This window comes from Aquarana catesbeiana, linkage group LG05, assembly GCF_042186555.1.
Source record: "Aquarana catesbeiana isolate 2022-GZ linkage group LG05, ASM4218655v1, whole genome shotgun sequence".
NCBI classification, from domain to species: Eukaryota; Metazoa; Chordata; class Amphibia; order Anura; family Ranidae; genus Aquarana; species Aquarana catesbeiana.
Genome location: NC_133328.1, coordinates 225,806,307 through 225,830,841, shown reverse-complemented (window position 1 = coordinate 225,830,841; position 24,535 = coordinate 225,806,307). Strand labels below are relative to the sequence as shown.

Genomic DNA, 24,535 nt, shown 5'->3' with positions numbered 1-24,535 from the left:
CTGTGGGGGCACTCAAAGGGGGGGAGGGGCCAGAAGAGCCAAAGAGGGACTCGAGAAGAGGAGGATCCAGGCTGCTCTGTGCTAAAGCAACTGCACAGGGCAGGTAAGTATAACGTGTTTGTTATTTTTATTGAAAAAAACAAGACTTTACATTCACTTGATCCTCTCACCTCAGGAATCTTTGGAGCCGGTTTTCTTACTTTCACTTCTTGCACTTTTTCCTTCAGAAAAATAGTTTGTAAATCCAAAGTCCCAATAAGAGTGTTTGGCCTTAAAAGAAAAGGTTGCTGTGATGCTCCAGAACGGGCTTCTAGAACATGTTGAGTGGGATTCAAGTGGTGTTGGCTGCACAGGTCTACTAGAAAGTCCATCACGGCTTTACTAGAAAAAAACAAAAGAACCAAAAGGTGTTATTGTTAGTAGTGCATTCCTCTGTATGTCTATAACACTCATTTAACATCACTGGTATTCTTCAAACTCTACACAGTCCTTAGAAATAGGTCACGTCTGTGGCAACAATCTGATTGCAATTTGGGTACTTACAGTTGAGCACTGACTGTTTCTAGCAGACTAAGGGGGTTATTTACGAAAGGCAAATCCACTTTGCACTACAAGTGCAAAGTGCACTTGAAATTGCACTGAAAGTGCACTTGGAAGTGCAGTCGCTGTAAATCTGAGGGGTAGATTTAAAATGAGGGGACGCTCTGCTGATTTTATCATCAAATCATGTGCAAGCTTAAATGCTGATTTTTTTTTTTTATTATCCTTGCATGTCCCCCTCGGATCTACAGCGCGCAAAGTGGATTTGCCATTCGTAAATAAACCCCTAGATCCTCTACCACCAGATAATCTGTATAACAAGGGTACAGTCACACCATATATTTACATCTTGCAGTGACCCATAGGTGAGTTGGAAGTATATGATAAAAGCAGGTGTAACTTTTTAAAGGATGGTACAGTATAATCCCAGAGTTTCTTTGTTATCTGAGCATAAAATTGTGTGATTATGCAAGTGTCAATTACCATGCTAGTTTCAATTAGTTAAGCATCAAATGATCTTCTAACTGCCAAGCCAGGCTTAAGAATCTGTTATCATTGGACAATACAAAAAAGATTAAAAAAAGTTGGAGTTCCATTAAGAATGGAGAGCACCATAGCACACTTAAGCACTGAATTCCTGAGGCTGGATTTATATTGTTGCAGTGTGTCAATGCATGTATGTTTACATATGTTCTGCAAAGGCAGCCTTTTCTTTAAATAGCTTGTCTAAAGCTGGGTACACACGGGCCAAATGATGGGAGACATTTGCCGGTTCAAAATAAAAAAACACTGACATTTGGCCCTTGTGTATGTTGGTCTGTCCAACAGAAGCCAGGAGTTTAAAAAACCAGCAGCTCATTGGTACCAAACCCCTGACTTGCTCCACTCCATATATCCACTGACTGACTCTCGCTGCTGGCGGTGCCATAATGACAGAGGGACATTATACCACATTGATTGGACTTGTCCTTTGATCGCGCCGTATTGGGAAATGGTTCACTCTCTCCTTGGGTCCATCCTTGGTGCGGGGGTGCCTTTCGATCCGAAGGTTTTTCTGCTGGGTCTCCCACCAATCTCTCTCCCTAAAAGATCCAAGAAACTTCTATCACACATACTAACTGCCGCACGTTGTTTGGTGGCACTAAAATGGAAGCAGAGGGAACCACCTTCGATATCGGAACTGCACTCCAGGATCAGGGATGTCAAGAGGATGGAATATCTCACAACCTCCTTAAATGACAATCTTGAGAAACATAATCAAATATGGGTCCTTTTTGAAAACCCCATAACCTAAATCTTCATATGACAGGGCTGGGGGTGTTGGTTCTTTCTTTCGGTGGGGGGGGGGCTGGGCTCCTGGGGCAGGACGCGGCTCCATTGCTTTCATTTCTCTTCCCTATTTCTCTATCCAATCCTACTCATCCCACTCTAGACCTTCTGCTAACCCCCCTTTTCTATTCCTCTCTATACCTCCTAGTCTTTTATTTTTTTTTAACTATCTCTTTTTTGTTCTGTGGTACAAGGTATACGACCAGTAGTACATGACTAAGGTTTTGCCTAGCCAATATAGTCCTCTTTCATCAATCAGACAGATATGTACAGAGAAACCAGCTTTTTTTTTTTTTTTATGACTTTTATTGGAGTTGAGCTCTTCTTTGGAAATACCTATTGCACATTATTATGTATCACCTTGTACTTTATGTCAATGTTTGTGTTCTTTTCTGGAAAACTAAATAAAAATTGTCAATTTTTCAAAAAACCAGCAGCTAACCGACTCCCGATCAGCGTGTTCTGGTGGGCGGGGTGGGGGGGAAGCACCCCCCTGTCAGTACACAACAGCTCAGTAGGGGAGAACGCTGTACTTACTTTGCATAGTGAGTACAGCGGCTCCGACCGAAGCTGACAGTTTTTGAAGAAAAAAAAACCTATAGTGTGTACCAGGCTTATACCATGGATATTTTTTTTCCATCAGCTGATGGAAAAAAAAAAAAACGAAGGGATTCCCCCATCCACATGAGCAAGATGGATGGAGAAATCCTCTCTGCTGTGCTATTATGATAATGGGGACTCCTCTGTTATCAGTATACACTGATCAGTGTAGATTGGCACTAAGAGCTGATCAAATTAAAGTTTTCCAACAGTTCAATTTGAGAGAAGTCTATCATTGGACTGTCTTCTCTTGAGTGGGAACAGCCACAGATGGATCAAAATTAGATTGACTCCTGCTGAATCAGCCAATTTTCCATCTATCTATGGCCAGCTTGAGGCACCAAAACAGGTGCATGCACAATATATTACTGTTCGTTGCGTTGCACTGCAATGCAGGTGCATTGGTAAGATAAATTGTGGTGACATTAAGAATGAATGGCACCGCTGTGTTTCGATGCGCATAACGTGTCTGTGTATTTTAGTAACATTTGCCACATAGCAACAGTGCAAACCCATCCTAAGCAAAAGCTGAAGCCAAAGCATAAGCATGACAGCCAGGGACCTAATATTTCAGAAGGGAAGGGCATAAATTGCAGTCCAGAAAGCTCTCTAATGGCAGGTGCACCTGAAATCTACAGTTAACAATTGGCTAAATTCTTATAAGTAGCACCATTCTGATAATAATGCTCCTGTGTGGACCCTCTATAAATACACACTATACCAACCATAACCCTACTTTGGCTAAAGCTACATAAATTACACTTACTACCCTTAAAGCGGAGTTCCACACAAAAATGGAACTTCCGCTTTTCGGAACCCTCCCCCCCTCCGGTGTCACATTTGCCACCTTTCAGGGGGGAGGGGGTGCAGATACCTGTCTAAGACAGGTATTTGCACCCACTTCCAGCATAGACTCCCACGGGAGTCTATGCCTCTTCCTGTCCCTCCGCGCTGTCTCCTGGAAAACACACAGGTCCCAGGAGATAGCGGGGACCAGTTATGACACGTAGCGTGACTCGCGCATGCGCAGTAGGGAACCGGGAAGTGAAGCCGCAACGCTTCACTTCCTGATTCCCTCACCTAGGATGGCGGCGGCAGCTGCCGAGAGTCGAGCGATTTATCGGCGTCGGCTGCCGACATCACTGGACCCTGGGACAGGTAACTGGCCATGTATTAAAAGTCAGCAGCTGCAGTATTTGTAGCTGCTGGCTTTTAATATTTTTTTTTTAGGCGGACCCCCTCTTTAATACATCAGTGTCTGAGCAAAGGTATAACTCTAAATTGAAAGAAATAAACCCCTTTAATCCCACAAAATGACTTTACTGTACTAGCTTAAAGATAATTTTAAATAGACAGCCATGAATGTCAGAAGCGTCTTCACTATCTCACTTTATTGTATGTTCTACCAATAATACCTAACACAGCTATTCTGCTTCTCACAGTACAGTACCACAGACTAAGATACAACTCACACAGAGATTAAAATCTTGATACGTCTGCCAGCTATTCTTAGCAGCACTCTGAAATCAGTCTCTTAGTGCCACTTACATTATTCACAAGATGATACTTAAAACTAAGATTTGAAAATAAAGAGCTCTGTGCTATATTTACAGAATACTATCTGACAAATTAACATATATGTCGCACACCCACTATGATACACTACTGAATTATTTGTCACATAAAACTGAAAACTTGCAACATTTTAATTTAAAGAGGAGTTCCACTGGTTATTAAGTTTATTAAAAGTCAGCAGCTACAAAAAGTATAGCTGCTGACTTTTAATAAACATCCACTCGACTCGAACATCGGGTGTTCGTTTGTTCTAAAATGAACCGAACATATGGGATGTTCGCGGGAAATTTGAGCACCACGGAATGCCCCACAATGCATTGCGAGATTGCAGTGCATTGCTGTATGATGATTGGCCAAAGCATGCACCTAACCTGCATGCTTTGGCCAATCATAGCGCGCTCTGCTGAGAAAGCCTTAATTGGGCAAAGGCAGGGTGCCTTTGGCCAATCATGGCTCAGGGGGACTAAATCCACGCCCCACACTATATAAGGCTGCTTACATAGTGGCCGTGTATAGTGTGTGGATGGAGATAGTTCAAGCTAGATTAGGCAGGCAGGTAAGTCAGTGCAGGCAGTGTATTTGATATATATATACAGTCTAGTATGTGTGTGTGTGTGTGTGTGTGTGTGTGTGTGTGTGTGTATATATATATATATTTATATATTTATATATATATATATATATATATATATATATATATATATATATATATATATATATATATATATATATATATATATATATATATATATATATATATATATATATATACTCTGCATTCAGTGTAGCCTATATATTCAGTCAATTAAGGCAGTGTCATTTATATAACACAGTGTATTGAAGTGGTTAAGGGGAACCCAGCACCAAAATTTAATGGCGTGGGGTTCCCCCCCAAAATCCATACCAGGCCCTTCAGGTCTGGTATGGATTTTAAGGGGAACCCCACGCCAATTTTTTTATTAAAAAATGGCTTGGGGGGGGTCCCCCCTAAAATCCATACCAGACTCGGTCTGAGCATGCAACCTGGCAGGCCACAGCAAAGGGGGGGGGGCAAGAAAACCCCCCTCCTGAACCATACCAGGCCACATGCCCTCAACATGGGGAGGGTGCTTTGGGGTCCTCATCCCCACAGGTCCTTCAGGTCTGGTATGGATTTTAAGGGGAACCCAGTGCCAAAATGAAAAAAAAATGGTGTGGGGGTCCCCCCAAAATTCATACCAGGCCCTTGTCTGAGCATGCAACCTGGCAGACCACAGGAAAAGGGGGGGGGTCTGCAGGCGGGGAGGCTTATCAATCTGGAAGCCCCCTTTAGCGCCATTTTAAAAAAAAATTTGGCATGGGGTTTCCCTTAAAATCAATACCAGACCTGAACGGCCTGGTAATGGGGACTGGGAGGGGGGCCCCCCTTTTTTTTCAATGATTTTTTTTATATATATTACCGGGATTCGACAATACATTACAGCCGCGAGCAATTTCAAAAGACATTTTTTCCTTTTAGAAATGTAATTTTGCTGTGGTACTGTTATAAACAAGGGAAAGATGCACTACTTTACAGGCAGACTAAGGGACCCCCGAGGCACAATATTTAACCGGTTCAATACAGGGCATTTTCACCCCCTTCCTTCCCAGGCCAATTTTTAGTTTTCAGCGCTGTCGCACTTTAAACAACAATTGCGCGGTCGTGCGACGTTGTACCCAAAAAAAATTTACGTCCTTTTTTCCCCACAAATAGAGCTTTCTTTTGATGGTATTTGATCACCTCTGCAGTTTTTATTTTTTGCGCTATAAACAAAAGAAGAGCGACAATTTTGAAAAAAACACAATATTTTTTACTTTTTGCTATAATAAATATCCCAATTTAAAAAAAAAAAAAAAAAAATTTTTCCTCAGTTTCGGACGATACGTATTCTTCTACATATTTTTGGTTAAAAAAATCGCAATAAGCGTATATTGATTGGTTTGCGCAAAAGTTATAGCGTCTACAAAATACGGGATAGATTTATGGCATTTTTTTTTTTAATTATTTTTTTTTTTTATTTAGCGGCGATCGCGATTTTTTTTTTTGTGACTGCGACATGGCGGACACATTGGACACTTTTGACACATTTTTGGGACCATTCACATTTATACAGCGATCTATGCTATAAAATTGCATTGATTACTGTGTAAATGTGACAGGCAGTGAAGGGGTTAACCACTAGGGGGACATAAGGGGTTAAATATGTTTCCTAAGGGAGTGTTTCTAACTGTAGGGAGCGGGGACGTACAAGGGGAGGAGACCGATCAGTGTTCCGCTGTACTAGGAACACAGATCGCTCTCCTCACAACTGACAGGACGTGGATCTGTGTGTTTACACACACAGATCCACGGTCCGGCCCGGTTAACGGGCAATCGCGGGTGCCGGACAGACATCGCGGCCGCCGGGCACACGCACCGGGTCCCAAGCAACTTGGCGGGCGCGCGCCCCCCTATACGGCCGGGAATCCCAGGTCGTCATATGACGTCCACCCAGGATGGGAGATCCCATCTGTGGACGTCATATGTCTATGGCTGGGTAGGGAAGTGGTTAAAGGAATATTTAATTTTTATAGTTTCACTTTAAGCATTATTAAAATGACTGCTCCTGAAAAAAAACTGCCGTTTTAAAAACTTTTGTTTCCATTGATACATGTCCCCTGGGGCAGTACCCGAGTCCCCAAACACTTTTCATGGCAATAAGATGCATATAAGCCTTTAAAATGAACACTTTTGATTTTTTACGTTCGTGTCCCACAGACTTTAATGGTGTTCGCATGTTGGCTCAAATTTTTTGTCTGCTCGCATGTTCTGGTGCGAACCAAACCGGGGGGGGGGTGTTTGGCTCATCCCAAATGATGATGATAATAATTATAACGTTTACTGTAGGTACTTTGTAACTTGAAAATCATGTACAATGCATTGTAAATTATATGAGATTGGTGATATTTAATTATATACTTTCTTGCAGACCATACTGGCAAAATGCTTGCCGTATTAATCAGTGTGGACTGATGTAATGTGCTGGGTCCTGAAGAAAAGGCTATTTGCCACAAAACATGTAGACATATAAAGATGTGTCGTAAAATGTTGTTGCATGGATGTTAGCAAAGTCATTTAGATATATGTAACTTATTTTTATTGATGAGGGATGATCTTGATGGATAAATAAAAATGTTTTTGTTTTGTTTTTTGTTTTTTAAAAGCTGTATGAGAAAACACTTTTATTTGCTTTTGGATGTGCCAGATACTGTATATACATATACAGTAGTCCCATTCTTTTCAAGAGAAATTAAGGTTGTATTAGGGATGAGGAAGCCAACAATTTAACATATACTATGTAACCTTCTTGGTGTTGTGATATTTGTGCACTTTTTCAGTGTATGACTTATTTGGAAAAATATGGATCAATTAAAGAATATCAATGGAAATTAACATATTTTAGTGCACAACAGGCTCAACATGACCAGACCAACAACTGCTATGTTGTATTTGAATTATAAATCTAGCCAGCGCTTCCCGACATGAAGATTTACCAGTTAAATAACTGGTTAGGATGCAGACTGGTTCTTGGGTATTCTAGGTAACTAATCATTACTACAACATATTATATTAAGAATCAAGGTGTGGTTCTGTATCAAGAGTAGCACCCATAATACATATTGCATAAGAAACCAATTAAATTATTTTTAAAGCACTGTAGCAAAGACTGCCATGTGTTTAGGGAGACAAATTTAGTAGAAGCAAGTGTTGTCATAAAAATGATGTCCTTTACAAGGACACAACTAGAAATTATCGGGTCCTCCTAGTTACGCTGTATCTTTAAAGCCCCTCCCAATGTACTGATTACATCTTTAGCAACCTTGCAATTTTTTTAGAGTGTATTAAAATGTTATACTTTCATTATGTTGAGCAAAAGCCATCTACAGTACAAGGACCCAGGCATGGATGAGCAGTTTTATCTCATTTTAAAAGCAGCTCAGAAAGGTTGCTGGAGTGCCTGCAACTGCTTAGGCTTTTTGAACATCACACATGTTTTAGCAAAGCAACGAGTATGAGTATGGAGCTGCATTGTACTATGAGAGTCTTATAATGAACTTCCACTTAGAAGAGCTGAGGTTGAAATCCATGGAAGTGGCTAAATATGCAGTTAAAGTACATATATAGGCAGTTATATGATTTGTCAAAGTATTTGTAATTTTGTGCTAGTGATGTTTTCAAAGTACTCCTGTCAGACAACCAAGGCAGATGGTTGAACTTCACTGCAACAACAAAATTTGGTCTGGAACACACTCCCACCCTGCTGTCTGGGCTAAGGGGAAACAATAGCAAAATGATAAGGTCATCCCTTTGCTCGCACTGCCCTATACTGTCTGCATGCTTACTGATAACACGTGTATGCAAAAGATCCTGGCCGACTCTAATGCCGCGTACACACGATCGGAATTTCCAACAAGAAAAACGTGGATTTTTCTTCTGAGGGATGTTGGCTCAAACTTGTCTTGCATACACACGGTCACATAAATGTTGTCGGAAATTCCTAACATGAGAACGCGGTCATGTACAAGATGTACGACGAGCCAAAAAAAAGGAAATTCAATAGCCAGTGCGGCTCCTTCTGCTTGATTCCAAGCATGCGTGAGATTTTGTGCGACGGACTTGTGTACACACGATCGGACTTTCTGACAACAAGTTAAGTTGGCGGAAAATTTGAGAACCTGCTCTCAAATATTTGTTGCCAGAAATTGTGTTCGAAGGAGCATACACTTGGTCGGACTTTCCGACAACAAGCTCACATCGAACATTTCTCATCGGGAAGTCCGACCGTGTGTATGCGGCATTAGGGTTCAATCACAACAGCAGAGTTGAGATGCATTAGGTAGAGTTGCCCAATGCAGTCTTGATGCAAAAACAAGGTAATCTGCCTTGCGACCTGTGGTTTCAGCTCACACCAACATGCTGTGTTGGTGTGTGCTGAACAGAAATATTACATGTATTTTTGTGCAGGAGGAGGAGAGAGCAGAGTGGCCAAGAGATGAACTCTTCTTCATGCTGTTTCTCGTTTTACTGTCCATTCACAGGGCAGGAGATGTAAAAGTGAAACTGCAGCACACAAAGATCAGATCCCCTGTAAAAATACCAAGACTGGATGGTCAGAAATACAATCCTTCCAGAAGGTAAAACTGTTCTCATCTGCACATTTAAAGTGGTTGTAAACCCTTACAGACCACTTTGACCTACAGGTAAGCCTAGATTAAGGCTTACTTGTAGGTCCAAGAAATATCTCCTAAACCTACACGGTTTAAGAGATATTTGCAAAAAGACAGGCACCGCTGTCCACGGCGCATACACCGTAGACAGCGGCGCGCAGGCTCACTGAGCATGCCGCTGCTAATGGCAATATGCCGTTTGTGGCGGCTCCCATGCGCATGCGCGGGAGTGACGTCATCGCGGCTCCGGCCAATCACAGCGCTGGAGCCACCATACCCGGAAAGAAGATGGACGCTCCGTAGCAGAGGGAACAGCAGTGACATCGCAGGTTCCTGTGTCAGGTAAGTGACACATAATGGGCTACTATGCGATGCATAGTAGTAGCCCATTATGCTTTACCTTTGCAGGGAAACATAGAGGAAGTAAACCCATTAGGGTTTACTTCCTCTTTAATTGTTTGCCTGTAGTTTAGCTGTAAAAATCTTTTTTTGAAAAAGACTGCAGAGCAGCAGAGGTAATAAACACTGAGTTGGCTATAGGTAAGCCAGGCAGAATAGAAGCTCTTCATTTAATAACAGAAGCAATTGAAGGAATTTACTTTTAGGCCTCATGCACACTGAGCATTTAACCACGGCAAGCAGTCTCAGTTCCAGACATTGGCCCCTGGGTGCATACTGCCTAGATTTACTTAGAGGGGTGGGAGGTAAAAGAGTAAAGAAACCTTATGGAAATGTTTATTTACTCTTTACATTGCTTTGGTTTGGATGCTAAACAGTAATTTAAGAAAGTAAATGGACTATTATACAACTATCGAAAAAGTGTCACTTCAAATCTTATCAATCATAATTAGAAGCACTAATTTGTCTACCAAAGAATAACCTACCTTCCATCTACATTGACTGTTTTTTCCTGGCCATCAGGTAAGCATACTGTGATATCCACTTTCCGATGCAAGACATTTTCTTTTGATTCTTCTTGGCTTTGGTTTCCTGTGCCATCTGACTCAGTAGACGACGTGTGCTCCATGCAAGGTTTTGGCGTGGACTGAGGTGGAGGAGGAGCACGGGCCTTCATTTTCTTTCTAAAAGAATAAAAATAGATTTAATAATAAAAAAATAATAATATTTATAAGACCTGTCATGCATCTTAAAACTATCATTGTATAGCAAGCTGACTTTACACACTGCAGTCTGGTTGTACAATCTACTTTAGTTCCGGCAACTATTTAGTGCAAAACTTACAATCTGACTGTAAAATGCTTGTAGAATCCTCTTTTAGCTTTATCAAAACAAGAGAAAATAAGGTCCTTCCTAAGGCCCCTTTCACACTGGGGCGGTGGGGGCGTCGGCGGTAAAACAGCGCTATTTTTAGCGCTGTTCTACCGTCGTTTTTGCGGCTGTATTCGGCCGCTATCGGTGCGGTTTTAACCCCCGCTGGCGGGCGAAAAAGGGTTAAAACTGCTCGTACAGCGCGGCTATAGCCGCGGTATTGCCGCGGTATAGCCGCACTGTCCCATTGATTTCAATGGGCAGGAGCGGTTTAGGAGCGGTGAACACACCGCTCCTTCACCGCTCCAAAGAAGCGGCTCACAGGACTTTTTTTACCGTCCTGCCAGCGCACCGCTTCAGTGGGAAAGCCCTCGGGCTTTCCCACTGAACAAACAGCGGAGGCTGTTTAGGGGCGGTTTGCAGGCGCTATTTTTAGCGCAATAACACCTGCAAACCGCCCCAGTGTGAAAGGGGCCTTAGGCTCGATTCACACCTATGCATGTTGCTTTTGAGCGTTTTTGGAGTTTTTTTTTGTCATGCTTGCCACGTTTTTGAGCAGCGTTTTTGTAGCGTTTTTACGGCGTTTTTGCTGCGTTTTGCGTTTTTTTTTACAGTTTAAAAAAAAAAAAAATGCCAAAAATGCATCAAAAACGCTGTAAAAACGCTGCAAAAACGGTGCACTTGCGTTTTTGATGCTGGTCCATTGAATTCTATTACATGCAAAACGCTGCATTTTGCATGAAAAAAAGTCCCTGACCCTTTCCAAAAATGCAGAGGTACAAAAAGGCATTGATGTGAACATGTTCCATAGGAACCCATGTTAAAAAATTCCCATGCATTTCTGCAAAATGCATCAAAAAACACGCTAGTGTGAATGGAGCCTAAAGGTCTGTTTCCAATCAGACAGACCCTCACATAGTAGTTCATAGATCTAAAGGCGATTGGACATTCAGATTACACATTTGTAGAGAGTTTAAGGGCTTGTCCTATTGGATGAAAATTGAATAGCCTGTTTAGGTTGGTTCTCACAATCCATAGCTTTGTAAATCTATAGGAGGTTGTACAATCAGACTGTAACACGTATAGACAGCTTCACACTGGAGAAACCTTGTCTAGAGGGGTGTTATCCAGATCAGCATATTCTACATCAGGGGTGCCCAACAACACCCTCTGATGTGGCCCGCCACCTCCTGCTCTGAGATGGTGGGTTGGCAAACCCAGATCGCAGGTTTCTGACCCCATCCCCGAGCATCTGTGTGAAGAACGGAGCCGGCGCTAGAGGAAGCTTAGCCGATGCTTCCTGTATAGCGCCGACTCCTGTCACAGGTGGAGAGATACCAAATGTACACGGCGTGGGACAGGAGCGATACAGGAAGCATCGTATCTGCTCTGTACTGCAGCCGCATGCTTCCTCCAGCGCTGGCTCAGTTCCTTACACTGATGCTCAGGGATGGTGCATCAGGAACCAGTCAGCAGTACCCAGCAACAGTACCCCCCAGCAGTAGCCAGCAACAGTACCCATTAGCAGTACCAGTTCTTAGTACCCACCATAAGTACCCGCCAACAGTTCAAACTAGCAGTACCCACCAGAAGTACCCAGCAACAGTACCCACCAGCAGAACCAGCATTAAATGCATTAAGGTGAAAAACATTGAGGGTTTACAACCCTTTTAAGCGTTGACGAAAAAAACCTGGAAGCTGATGGATTTCCATGCAGAGCTGCACCAGATTTTGTTTTAGTAAATCAACCCCTAGTGTTTTCACTGAAGGAAACCCACCATTGCTTCTAGATTTTCTTTTTATAACGTGCTCCGTTTACATTGTCCAGGTTATTGATACATTTATTTTAAAAATGCAAATGAAAATTGTTATGTAGTTTCACTGCATTTTACATTTAACCTGTATTCCCACGCCAGTATACAACACCTTATAGGTCAATGTTTGATGGTCAACAGACACCCTTATGTCAGTGATTTTCCATAGAGTCAATTTAATTTGCAATGTTTGTAAATAATTATGTTTCAGATAAAAGTTCTCATGTAATTACAAGTTAATAACAGCGTCAAAACAGTACACCTATCATAAACTTTTGTTCTTCTTTTCCAAAAGTTATTAACCTGTTGCCACCCGTGCTATAGCCGAATGACAGCTACAGTGCGGGCTTACTTTGCCAGGAGGGAGTCTATTGACATCCTCCCGTGATCTTGGGGCGGCGCGCTCTGTGATTGCTGAGTCTGAAGGACTCAGCTGATCTCAGATTGTGTAAAGGGCCAATCACAGCGGCCTTTACCTGATCACCTTTAGCTGATCACAGATGTTAACACAAGCCAGTTTTCTCCTCATGCTGTCAGCGTGAGGAGAAAAGAAGAAAGCCGATAACTGGCTTGTGTTAAAGGGACATCAGTACTGATAATCAGGGCAATGATTATCAGTGTCCTGATTATCAGTGCAGTCCCCATAGTGCCCACCAGTGCTGCCAATCAGTGCCCACCAGTGCTGCCAATCAGTGCTCATCAGTGCTGTCAATCATTCCCATCAGTGCTGCCAATCAGTCCCCAATCGTGCCTCCTCATCAGTGTCACCTGTCAGTGCCACCTATCAGTGCCCACCAGTGCAGCCCATCAGTGCCCATCAATGTAGCCTATCAGTGCCCATCAGTGCAGCCTCATCAGCACACATCAGTAAATGGGAAAAATTACCTGTTTGCAAAATTGTATAACAAACTATAAAAAAAAAAAAATTAAAAACACCCAGAGGTGATCAAATACCACCAAAAGAAAGCTGTATTTGTGTGAAAAAAATTCTAAAAATTTTATTTGGGTACAGTGTTGCATGACAGCACAATTGTCATTCAAAGTGTGACAGCGCCAAAAGCTGAAAATTGGCTTGGGCAGGAAGAGGGTAGGCAAGTGGTTAAAGGTTATCTGAAATAGTTTACAATAAACATTTACGTAAATTGCACTAATAATCTGAGAAAATATTTAGGGGTCTATCTATAAATGTATCAAGATTCATGCAGCTTTCACTTAAGATTGTGACATTTTTCGAATTGGATTCAGTTTACAATACAGTAAAACCTTGCATTGCGAGTAACGCGGTTTATGAGCGTTTCGCAATACAAGCTGTTTTTTAAAAAAAAATTCTGACTCGATTTGCGAGCGTTGTTTTGCAAGACGAGCAGGATTCAAGCCTCCGGGGTGTGCAGTACCGCATGTGGATAGAGGTGTTGGGGACGCCGGTGACGCTCGGAGATACTCGGAAACACTCCATTCCCAAGTGTCTCCGAGCATCTCCAAGTGGTCTCCGAGCATCACTGGCACCTCCGCACCTCTGGCCACATGCGGTACTGCATACACTAGCAGTGACACTGGAACAAATTATCTGAGTTTCCATTGATTCCAATAGGGAAACTCGCTTTGATATACAAGTGTTTTGGAATACAAACAGGCTTCTGGAACGGATTATGCTCGTAATCCAAGGTACTACTGTATGTGAAATTTCTGGGTGAAAGTTGTATGTAACCACGTGTGAAAACATATATAGTAAATAGACCCTAAGGGGTAGATTTACAAAAGCTGGAGCACTCAAAACCTGGTGCAGCTGTGTATCGTAGCCAGTCAGCTTCTAACTTGTTGAATTGAGCCCCCCCCATGGTGAGGAAAGAAGCCCTGTGAAAGTTCTGAGCCAGTCTAGTTGGAGCTTACACAGGGCTGAGCAAGCTCTCCTTAACACACTCGTGACAGTCCTGGTGATTGGTGATTGGCTTGGTTCTGTCACATGGTGGACACATGCTCTTTCATATTTAAGCAAGCCATAAATTATATCATTTTCGGGTGAAAGGAAAGAAATTTCCTTGATTCCCCCAGTCAGCGTTGATGGGGGAATCCTTCCTGCAGCTCTATTTTGTTCTGCCAGCAGAGAGCCTTCCTTGGCAGCAGATCACTGCTAGAGAGTATGGTCACTGACAGTGACTGCATGCAAAGAAGCACAGAGCATACAAAATTTAAAGATGGTGCTGTTAATTTTGTACGTCCGGTTATTGTTGTGCAAATGTGTATCAGAACATTATTTTCCATAAAAATAAATAAAAGAATAAAGTAAAATGTATTATTAGTGCATGCAAACACAATTTAACTTCTACAATCCCTGTTAAAACAATAGTATAAAATATAATACTGTATTAAGTTAAAAAAAATCATACATTTTTGTAAATTTTAAAGTATGCCTTTTTTGCACAATGATAAAAATTGATAGTATGCAAAACTATAAAAGAGATTTACCCTGTGTTGTGTTGTGGTAACGTGTTACTGAAATGCATAAGACTGCACAATCTACTGCGTAGAATGTTGCAGTACTATCATTTTTTTAATGACATCCTAATGCACCTTGCTAGCACCCCTAAATGCATGTTTGTTTCAATGCGCCACACTTCACAGATGTGAACCACACAGAGGAGTGCAGAAAGTGGGTAGTGGTGGCAGAGGGGGTGCCCATAGTTTTTTCAGCTAACAAGCCTGCAGATAGAAGCTATTCACAATGGAATCCAGGGTATTTCTCTGCTTTGCTGTGGTGACCATGAGCTTATAGCCTAAGGGAATACTGTGAATGTAATGCCGCGTACACACGATCGGAAATTCTGCCACCAAAACTCCGATGAGAGCTTTTTGTTGGAAAATGCGACCATGTGTATGCTCCATCGGTCTTTTGCTGGCGGAATTCCAGCCAGCAAAAGATTGAGAGCATGTTCTCTATTTTTCAGTCTGGAAAAGTTCCTATCCGAAAATGCGATCGTCTGTACAAATTCCGACGCGCAAAATTCCTACACATGCTCGGAAACAATTCGATGCATGCTCGAGACATAGACATGTCATAGTAGATGTCTCGAGTTTGTGGACCCTAAATAAGGTGCACTACCAATCAAGACAGAACTCACACATGGAAAAAAAAATCAATTGCCTCCATCCCTGTTGCATATAATTAAGAGGGGGGGGGTTTGGGAGTTTAAATGAGGCACATTATATGTACCTCCATCCCGGGTACGAGTACGTAAACAGAAAAGGGAATGTGGGACTTTAAATGAGGCAATTGACTTGTGGAGGTAGAATGGTTGGTAAACATTATTTATTCGTAACAATATTATAAAACCCCATTTGTATTTACAGTTTACTTCTGTACCCAACTCCTGATGAATGGCAGATAGCCATGAAACACATCGAGTTTCCATGGGGTGCTCAGTCAAGCCTGGCTCACTACATATTCACTGGCCAATATATATCTTTTATACATTTAAAATTCATTGAGTAGTATGTAACCACTCATGTGTATGTGCATCTATCTTACAGCAGCTATTTTGCATATGGGTTACCAATGCCTGCTAACTGGAAATACCTTGTATTATACTCTATTAATATTTATCTCTTATGTGCTGCCAAGTTGACATATATGTATCTATTACGTTTATGCCATGTGTATGTGCAGATATATGAAAATACTTTTTTTATCTGCTTTATATTGTTACAAATAAATAATGTTTAACAACCACTCTACCTCCACAAGTCAATTGCCTCATTTAAAGTCCCACATTCCCTTTTTCTGTAAACCACTCTAAGTTTCTTTATTTGCTGTCTGTGTCCTGTTGAGCAAATTTTCCTTTACTTCCTGTCCTGGAAATGCAACAGGAAATGAGAGGAAATCACTCAAGCGTGAGGTAATTTCCCCACATGGACTACCAGAACACATCTCCTTATTGTAACATTTACCCTCAGCTCCTGTTTTGGTGACAACTGTTAAATGTTATTATTATTATTATTTCAGTTACTTATATAGCGCTGTCAATTTACGCAGCGATTTACATTTACATTGTACATTCAAATCATTCCCTAACCCTCAAGGAGCTTACAATCTAAGGTCCCTAACTCACATTCATAAAACTATACAGGTGTTCCAGCCCTTCTCTGCTATATCCAAATCTTAAAAAAAAAAATGTTTTGGCTATACACACATTTTAATTTTTGCTTGCGTTGGATGCTGAGAGCCTCTGCTAAGACTTATAAGCATGGGCTCTTGCCACTAAAATCTAATGACGCAACATTTACTACTGAAAGAGATGGCTAACATTTTCAACCCACTCCTCGTTTTTCTTTCCAGGCTCCACTTGGTCCCAAATGAGCAGTTACTAATAACCCACAGTTATTAACCTTCTTCTACTCTGATTCTCAGTAGAGGAAAGTCAAGATACGATCTTCTGTGATCTTGTACTCTTGTCCAGGTCTGTAATGCAGGGAGAGGATAGCTTCATAGGTAATCTAAAAATGTCTGGGATTCATTCTGAATATCACAGGTGACATGTGAATTCTGAGCACTTTCCAAGAGTAATCTATGCTACTAGTTTTTGCCCCTCACTGCCTATATCATTAAGAATTCAGATGCAGAAATGCATAGGCACCTATTACATAGTTTAACTAGAAATATTTTAGAGAATGTAGGCTATTTCTGGTTCTCCCTTAATTATGATTGTTATGGTAAAAGAGCTTTACAAGTGTACTGCCTGGCTGAGCCACATTGCAGCCTGTTGCTGCTTAACTGAACCTAATGCAAGGTGTCATTGACCCCTATGTTGCCTGCAAAGGGCTTTCACAAGAGAAATGGTAAATATTCTCAAAAGCTTTACTGAAGATGATTGGCTTAACACATGTATTGTACCACACACACACAGATATAATAATAATGTTTGCTTTGTTTCTTTTTTAGATTTTGGAGCATTTCTCTGTACTAGATGCTACATAGAAGACATAACCACAGCAAATATCTAATCAGCATGTATTCTTTATTGATTTGCAAATCTACAAGAGGAAAATGTAAACGTCTATCAGTATATTATAATGTCAGCAGTTTAGAATAGCATTACACTGTACAGGCCTTTTTTTGGTGGTAAACATCATGTTAATACAGTAAAACCTTGGTTTGCGAGCGTAATTCATTCCAGAAACATGCTTGTAATCCAAAGCACTTGTATATCAAAGCATTTATTGCTAAATGTTGTACCTTCATTAAATGTAACCATATTGCTACACTTAGAGGCTCCTCTCTTCTTTTTTATACTCCAGTTGTGACATGACGCTACTCTTATATCAGGACATCGCTTGTATATCAAGGCAAAATTTATTAACCTCCCTGTCGGTTTTCCCGAGTGTGGCTCGGGGTTAAAATTCAGGACCATTAGCGGTAACCCCGAGCCACACTCGGGATTACATCGCAAGATCCTGGTGCCTCCTTACTTACCTTGTCCCCGGGATCCTGCGATGTCCCCCGCAGTGTCCGCGGGCTGTGTCCTGTTCCGAAGCCTCTCTGTGCCAGGCTCCGTTCCCTGCGAGCGTCGCAACTCACGGGGCGGAGCCTGGCGGCAAATTAAAAAAAATGTAAAAAGCATAACACATACAGTACTGTAATCTTACAGATTACAGTACTGTATGAAATCATTTCACATCCCATTCGTCCCCAGTGCTCTGGCCCATGCCCTGCATGCAGTTTTATATTGCATATACTGTTCTTTCTGCCTGGAAACTGGAGATTGTCCATAGCAACCAAAAAGTGTCCCTTTACGTCACAAATGGCTTTAGACCAGCTAGAAAACAGCGATAGTAAATTAGAACACTTGCAGAATTGAGCGATAGTGAATCGTGTGGAAATTTATTTTATTACTATTTATTTTTATTTTTTTTAATTATTATTTTTTTTTTATTATATTATAATTTATGTTTTTGTGTTTCAAACTTTATCATACCCGGGATATCTACTAGACTCTTGTTTGGACAGATTTAAGTGTGTTATTGTTAAGAATTACAGGCCTACAATATAAAACGCCAAATTTCCATGCAAAATAATTGTACCGCTTTCAGCACCTAAAATCCGAAATAATCATACCGCCAGGGAGGTTAAAACATTTTGCTTGTCTTGCAAAACGCTCTCAAACCAAGTTACTCTCAAACCAAGGTTTTACTGTAATTTATTCAGCAATGTAAGATTTTTAGAATAGTTGATCTAAACGATAAATTTTACTTTAGTTTTATAACGATTGCTAGAGCTCTATATTATATTTTTAAGCTATTGTTAAAGATAATATATGTATTGTTTCTATTACATGGTATTATATTTCGTCTATATTTAACAGTACAGTAAAACCTTGGTTTGAGAGTAACTTGGTTTGAGAGCATTTTGCAAGACAAGCAAAATTTTAAAATAAATTTTGACTTGATATACAAGTGATGTCTTGATATACAAGTAGCGTCATGTCACAACTGAGTATAAAAGAGAAGAGAGGCGCCTCTAAGCCTCGGTTCACACTGGGACGACTTGTCAGGCGACCTAGGTCGCCTGACAAGTAGCGTCCCGTTCAGTACAATGGAACCGTTCTAAGGGGAGCGACGCAAGTCGCTCCGACTTAGAAAAAGGTTCCTGTACGACTTTGGGGGCGACTTGGGGCGACTTGCATAGACTTCTATACAGAAGTCGTTATGCAAGTCGCCCGGGCAGTCGTGTGCAGGTCGCCTCGGTGAGGCGACCTGCAAGTCGTGCCGCCTCTGGTGTGAACCGAGGCTGAGTGTAGGAATATGACTACATTTAATGAAAGTACAACATTTAGCAACATATTGCTACACTTAGAGGCGCCTCTCTTCTCTTTTATACTCTGTAGCTCCTGCTGGATTTTGCTTCTAATCCCCTTGTGGATACTTCCATTTGTGGATGGACATTTTATGGTTACACAACCTGGTCACATTGCTATAATTTTTTTATATGGACTATAAACTGAAGGACCTAAGAATAAATGGTTGTGGAACAAATCAATTGAGTTTCCATTATTTCTTATGGGGAAATTAATATACAAGCACTTTGGATTACAAGCATGTTTATGGAACGAATTATGCTCGCAATCCAAGGTTTTACTATATAAGGTAACTGCAGTTTTTCATTAATGACAGTCACAATTTGGCAGCCAATGTGCTGCCAAAATGTTATACAGCCTGCTGCCTTTATTGTCCAGAAATCTTTTTTTAAACTGTTCACTATTTATTCACCCAGAGCAGACTAAAGCCTAGCACACACGATCAGAAAATCAGATGAAAAAATACCTGCATTCAAAGTGATCCTACGATAATTTGATCGTCAGTGCACAGCTTTCAAGAGCCGATCACAACAGTTCATCCGAAAATTATCCGTAGGGACTAACACAAAAATGTTTCTTGTATAATACCGGATTGGACAATCGGAAGAGCAAGACTACACATGCTCGGAAATGAAAGAACACATTACAAGACAATACAACACATTACATCACTTCCGAAGTTGTATTCTGTCCCACAAGAATTTTCTTAAGTTTAGTAAGCTCTTCCTTTTCGATATGAGACCAGCATGCAAAAAAAAGTGATGATCATTCATCCGATCTTCTCATCTTGTGTACAAGGCTTTAGGGTTGGCAGCATTATCCACAAAGAAGACAAATTAGCTTCTTTTGTATCTATGATCAGTTCAGCAACAAATGTGCACAGCACCATTTAGCTGGTCGGGTTCCTAATAGTAACCCCCACATACACAGCTTCTTGGTTGGCTAAGCTTTTCTCTACAAAGATTATTTTAATGTTTACCTAACTTGATGTTTACCTAACCTGTCATGATTTACCTCTTGTGGAGTTTTTACAATAAAAACAAATGCATATCTCCTATGATAATCTATGATAATTAAGACAGGATGTTTCGATCCAAAATTCATAGCATAAATAATACAATAATGCATTTGTTTCCCTTACAGCAGATTATATTATAACTTCAATACTGTAAAAATACAGAATATATGGTCAGTACTATGTATACGCCAATTTACCATGAAGGCTATGGTGTAGTATTTGTCCACAGCATCCACCATTATAGGTATTAATAAACATTTTAAGGGTCAAGCCTATGCATCAAAAGTAGTTCATCAAAAGAATGGCAAAAGAGCCCAACATCAAGAATCAATTCAAGCATATTTATCTAAATCAAGGCAGCATTTAAATCCAATAAAATTTTTATCCAACCCTAACTATAGGAGTGATGCACACAAGGGTTTATATCTAAGCATTGCTATATATAAAATTCTAGCTTTTTCTGATGAAGAATAAAATCTGCCTCTAATGAGTACTGTATAATATACATACCATTTTCAAAGAAATAAGTCTTATTTTTAATACCAATTTTTTGTACCTACTAAAATATACCTATTCTATAGTACACAACATATTCCACTAAAAATAAAGCTAGTAACAAAATAAAAATTCTACAACCTCACCCCCTATTTTAAAATATAAACTGAAAATGACGATACAATAATAATAATACAATAAAACATTCTGCTTTATGTGTGTTTTAGTGTATATACCCAAAGGACAAAACTGGAACATACTAAATTCTTTAGCTGAAGTTTGGATTTTTCTGCAGTAAAAAATGATATTTACACATTTTAAGATACAATTGATCATGTATATACTGAAAAACTAAGTCTCATTAGCTCACACAAATACCTGGAGGTGAATATATAGTTTCCTAGAGAAACTCTTAAGCTGCGAGTTTTTTTCTCTTTCGTCAGATCGCCCAGAGATAACGAGTACTGTTTTGTTCCATTAAAATCAGAAGATGCTGAATCTGAGTAGACATAGTCCTTTGCAGGTTGCCAGTGTACAGCACAAGACATTACGGCAGTCTGCTATGTTTGCTAGTCAAAGTCCTAAGAGCGGTTTTCTCAGATAGTTACTCATTAATGTTGATATTAAGTAATGTAACTACAACCCTCCTAATCCTCAGGCAGTAGTAGGACTCTTAGGTAACACTATGAGTAATTTCATTCTAATGGTTATAATTATACTTCAGCATAATGTTTCATTCTAATGGTTATAATTATATTGCAGTATAGAACTCCCACAATTCTTTACATTTTGTTGTTTAGGTGCTGAATTAGATGACAGCATAAAATGTTAAGGCTCTGTTCCACATGATTTGTGTCATAACATGATATGTGACATGGTGGGCAACATGAATGGGCTTCACATGAGTAAATGTAACATTGTTCCATAGAAGGTTACATCTAGAGGGTGGGGTTTTGTCTATTTTTTTTATACTTCATCCTTTTCAAAACACGGATTGCTTAGATCACCGCCTACATGTAAACCTTGGCAGTGGATCCTGGTTCCAAGATTGACCCAGATACGTGGAACAGAGTTTACAACTGAACTCCAGATACACAGCTAAATTCACACTTGAAACACACATATGTGTTCTGTCTAATCTACCTAGTTCTGTCCAGACACTTGTGACTCATGCACCTCTGGCAGACAGCACAGCCAGCAGGGTGATACTATTTTTACGGAAGAGTTGTGGAATACAATAGTGCTACATCCCTGTCCAAAGCAGGTTGAGAAGACAAGGGCAGAACTACAAAACAGTGAAAAGTCAAAACCTCCTCTAATTCTGCACTCTCCTCCTGTCTGCATGCTCCCTGTTAGCACATATGCATTAAGCAGAATTTGACTGGCTCCTACGGTAGCGCTGCCACTTCCTCACCCAATCTGAGTACTGTTGTAAAGGGAATAACAGTAGTTGTATGCAAAATACACACATTTATTTAACTGCAATAAATGTCATCCTTTAGACCTGTCAGAGTTAAGCTTTATCATAAATAATGTAATATTCTAGGACTGCCCTGATTAGGGAGACCTCATATAGCGTGACTGCTCCTAGATGCTTCTAGAAGTTGCTTTTGGGACTGCCAGGAAAATTTAAGCAGCTATGACAGAGCACAGATAAAGTAAACACCTCCATCAGACTAAACATCTTAGCCAGTTTACTAATTTTCCTAGAAAAAAAAAAGGTGTGTGGCTTATGGCCAGTGTATAACTTTATGTGCACCACATCCTGCTTTACATAGAAACAACAACACATAGGAGGAGATTTACTAAAACTGGTGCAGCTCTGGATAGAAAACAATCAGCTTCCAGGTTTTATTGTCAAAGCTTAATTGAACAAGTTGAAGTTAGAAGCTGATTGGCTACCATGCACAGCTTTAGCAGATTTTGCACTCTCCAGTTTTAGTAAAACACCACCACACACATTTCCTGAAGGGACTTTTAAGGTGTTACAATGACAACAATATATCATTCATAAAACCATTTGTTTTATTGTTAAAAAAAAAAAAACATGTTAAAGGATCAACCAGTCATGGACAGCTATAAAAATGTTATGCCTTAGTTGCCCCCATGTCTTAAAAAGAATCAGCTAATAGTTCACTTAACGATTATAATATATATATATATATATATATATATATATATATATATATATATATATATATATATATATATATATATATATATATTTATTAGGGATGCACCGAAACCAATACCAGTATCAGTGCTGATACTAAGCATTTTCACGAGTACTTGTACCCGTGCAAATGCTCCGATACCTGAAACTAGTGTCACTGCACTGGACGGTACACTGCTGGACGTTCCGAGCACCCCTATTCCTGATTTACCGCAGCAAGAACGCATTTATTGGGATTTATGATGGAAGTACTCGATTTGGGTCTATACACTCTACACTTCATAATGTGCATCCTTGGCCTGATCCCTATTTTTTCCTCTGGGATTTTATTCCTTTGTGATCCCATTTGATCTTTACTCAGTGGATTTACTACCTTGGAGAGACTCCCGGTTTGACGCTGCTTGGGTGGACCAGTGTGGATAGGGGGGGACCAATTGCTCGCTTCGGTGTCAGATTTGGACGTTGGGGTGATATGTGTCTGATGTAGTGGCCGCCACGACTCCAGCGTTAGGACTTTCAATTTGATATGTTTGGGTATGTTTTTCTTTTATGTAATTACTATGCCGAATGCTCTGTAACACAACAGCAACTGTTTAATATATTTAAATAATGACTCATTGTTATACTCTCTTTAATTCTAACTTTACTATACAGTGTGACTCTTCTCCACAAAGGCACCCTGATGAAGGGATGTCTTGTCGCGTCCCGAAATGCGTAGGGCCGTGCTGAAGTTCTTCTAAAGCATTACTGCCTTGTCATACCATTGTTTTTAATGGTTCTATATTTTGTATATTTCCTTTTTCTATATGATTTGCTGTGTTTGTATATGTTAGTTTGTATCAACAAATTGTTTTTTTAATGTATCGGTGTTGCCGTTAAAGTCCCATTTCCTTTGGGGGTACCTTTATTTTTTCGATACCTGAAACTGATACCTTTGCGGTTAGATTTGAGTTCATACAGAATGAATGGGCTTAAATCGCACTGCAAAGAATCGCATTTGATTTGAACAGGAATTGCAGTGCAATTCCTGTCTGAATCGCATGCGGTTTCCCCCACCGATCCTGCGTGAACTCAGGCTTGATATAGTTACTTCAGGCTGGATTCACACAGGAGAGTTGCGTGAATCTACATGTGGTTCAGACAGGAATCGCACTGTATTAAGTATATGTATCAGTAATCGTACTCACCAGTAAAACAAAAAAGTATCCATGCTACCCTAATTTATATATATATATATATATATATATATATATATATATATATATATATATATATTTATTATCATAGTACAATTTTAGAAGGAATACCAGCTGATCCATGTTAAGACAACGGGGCAAATGATATATGATGGGCTATGGGAGCACTTGTTTACATGAGTTTTAGTAATAGTTGTAATATATGATCCTGAACTGGAACACATACCAGATCTTATGTTATTGTATAAAATTTTTATAACTGGTCGTGTCTGATTTATCTTCTAAAGTGGTTTTGTACCAATAAAATAAATGGTTTTATAAAGTATGTGTTGCCACCATTGTAGCACTTAAATAATCCCCTCAAGAAATTGCAATGTGTTGTTTCATAATTTTCTTATTAACTTTATCTCATCGATTGGTATGATTGATCACTCACATCTTCTCTGTTGCTC

General features: G+C 40.2%; 1 protein-coding gene and 1 long non-coding RNA gene across 4 annotated transcripts in view; one reads left to right on the top strand and one right to left on the bottom strand.

Annotated features, from left to right (window-relative positions):
- The window catches only part of LOC141144676 (uncharacterized), a 71,901-nt gene extending 52,522 nt beyond the window's left edge, over positions 1-19,379 (top strand). The window contains exon 3 of the long non-coding RNA XR_012244438.1: positions 17,290-19,379. This is a non-coding gene — a long non-coding RNA (uncharacterized lncRNA). The remainder of the gene's footprint in view (positions 1-17,289) is intronic.
- COBL (cordon-bleu WH2 repeat protein) overlaps positions 1-24,535 on the bottom strand; it is a 586,035-nt gene that overhangs the window by 408,898 nt on the left and 152,602 nt on the right. For 2 of the 3 annotated variants that reach the window (XM_073630595.1, XM_073630597.1), the window contains exons 1-3: positions 21,093-21,330; positions 10,155-10,352; positions 171-381 (exon numbers count right to left, since the gene is read on the bottom strand). In XM_073630595.1, coding sequence (XP_073486696.1) covers positions 171-381; positions 10,155-10,352; positions 21,093-21,262 — 579 coding nt within the window. In that variant the 5' untranslated portion in view covers positions 21,263-21,330. Of the gene's footprint in view, positions 1-170; positions 382-10,154; positions 10,353-21,092; positions 21,331-24,535 lie in introns of those variants that run through there. The other variant, XM_073630596.1, reaches the window with a different exon arrangement.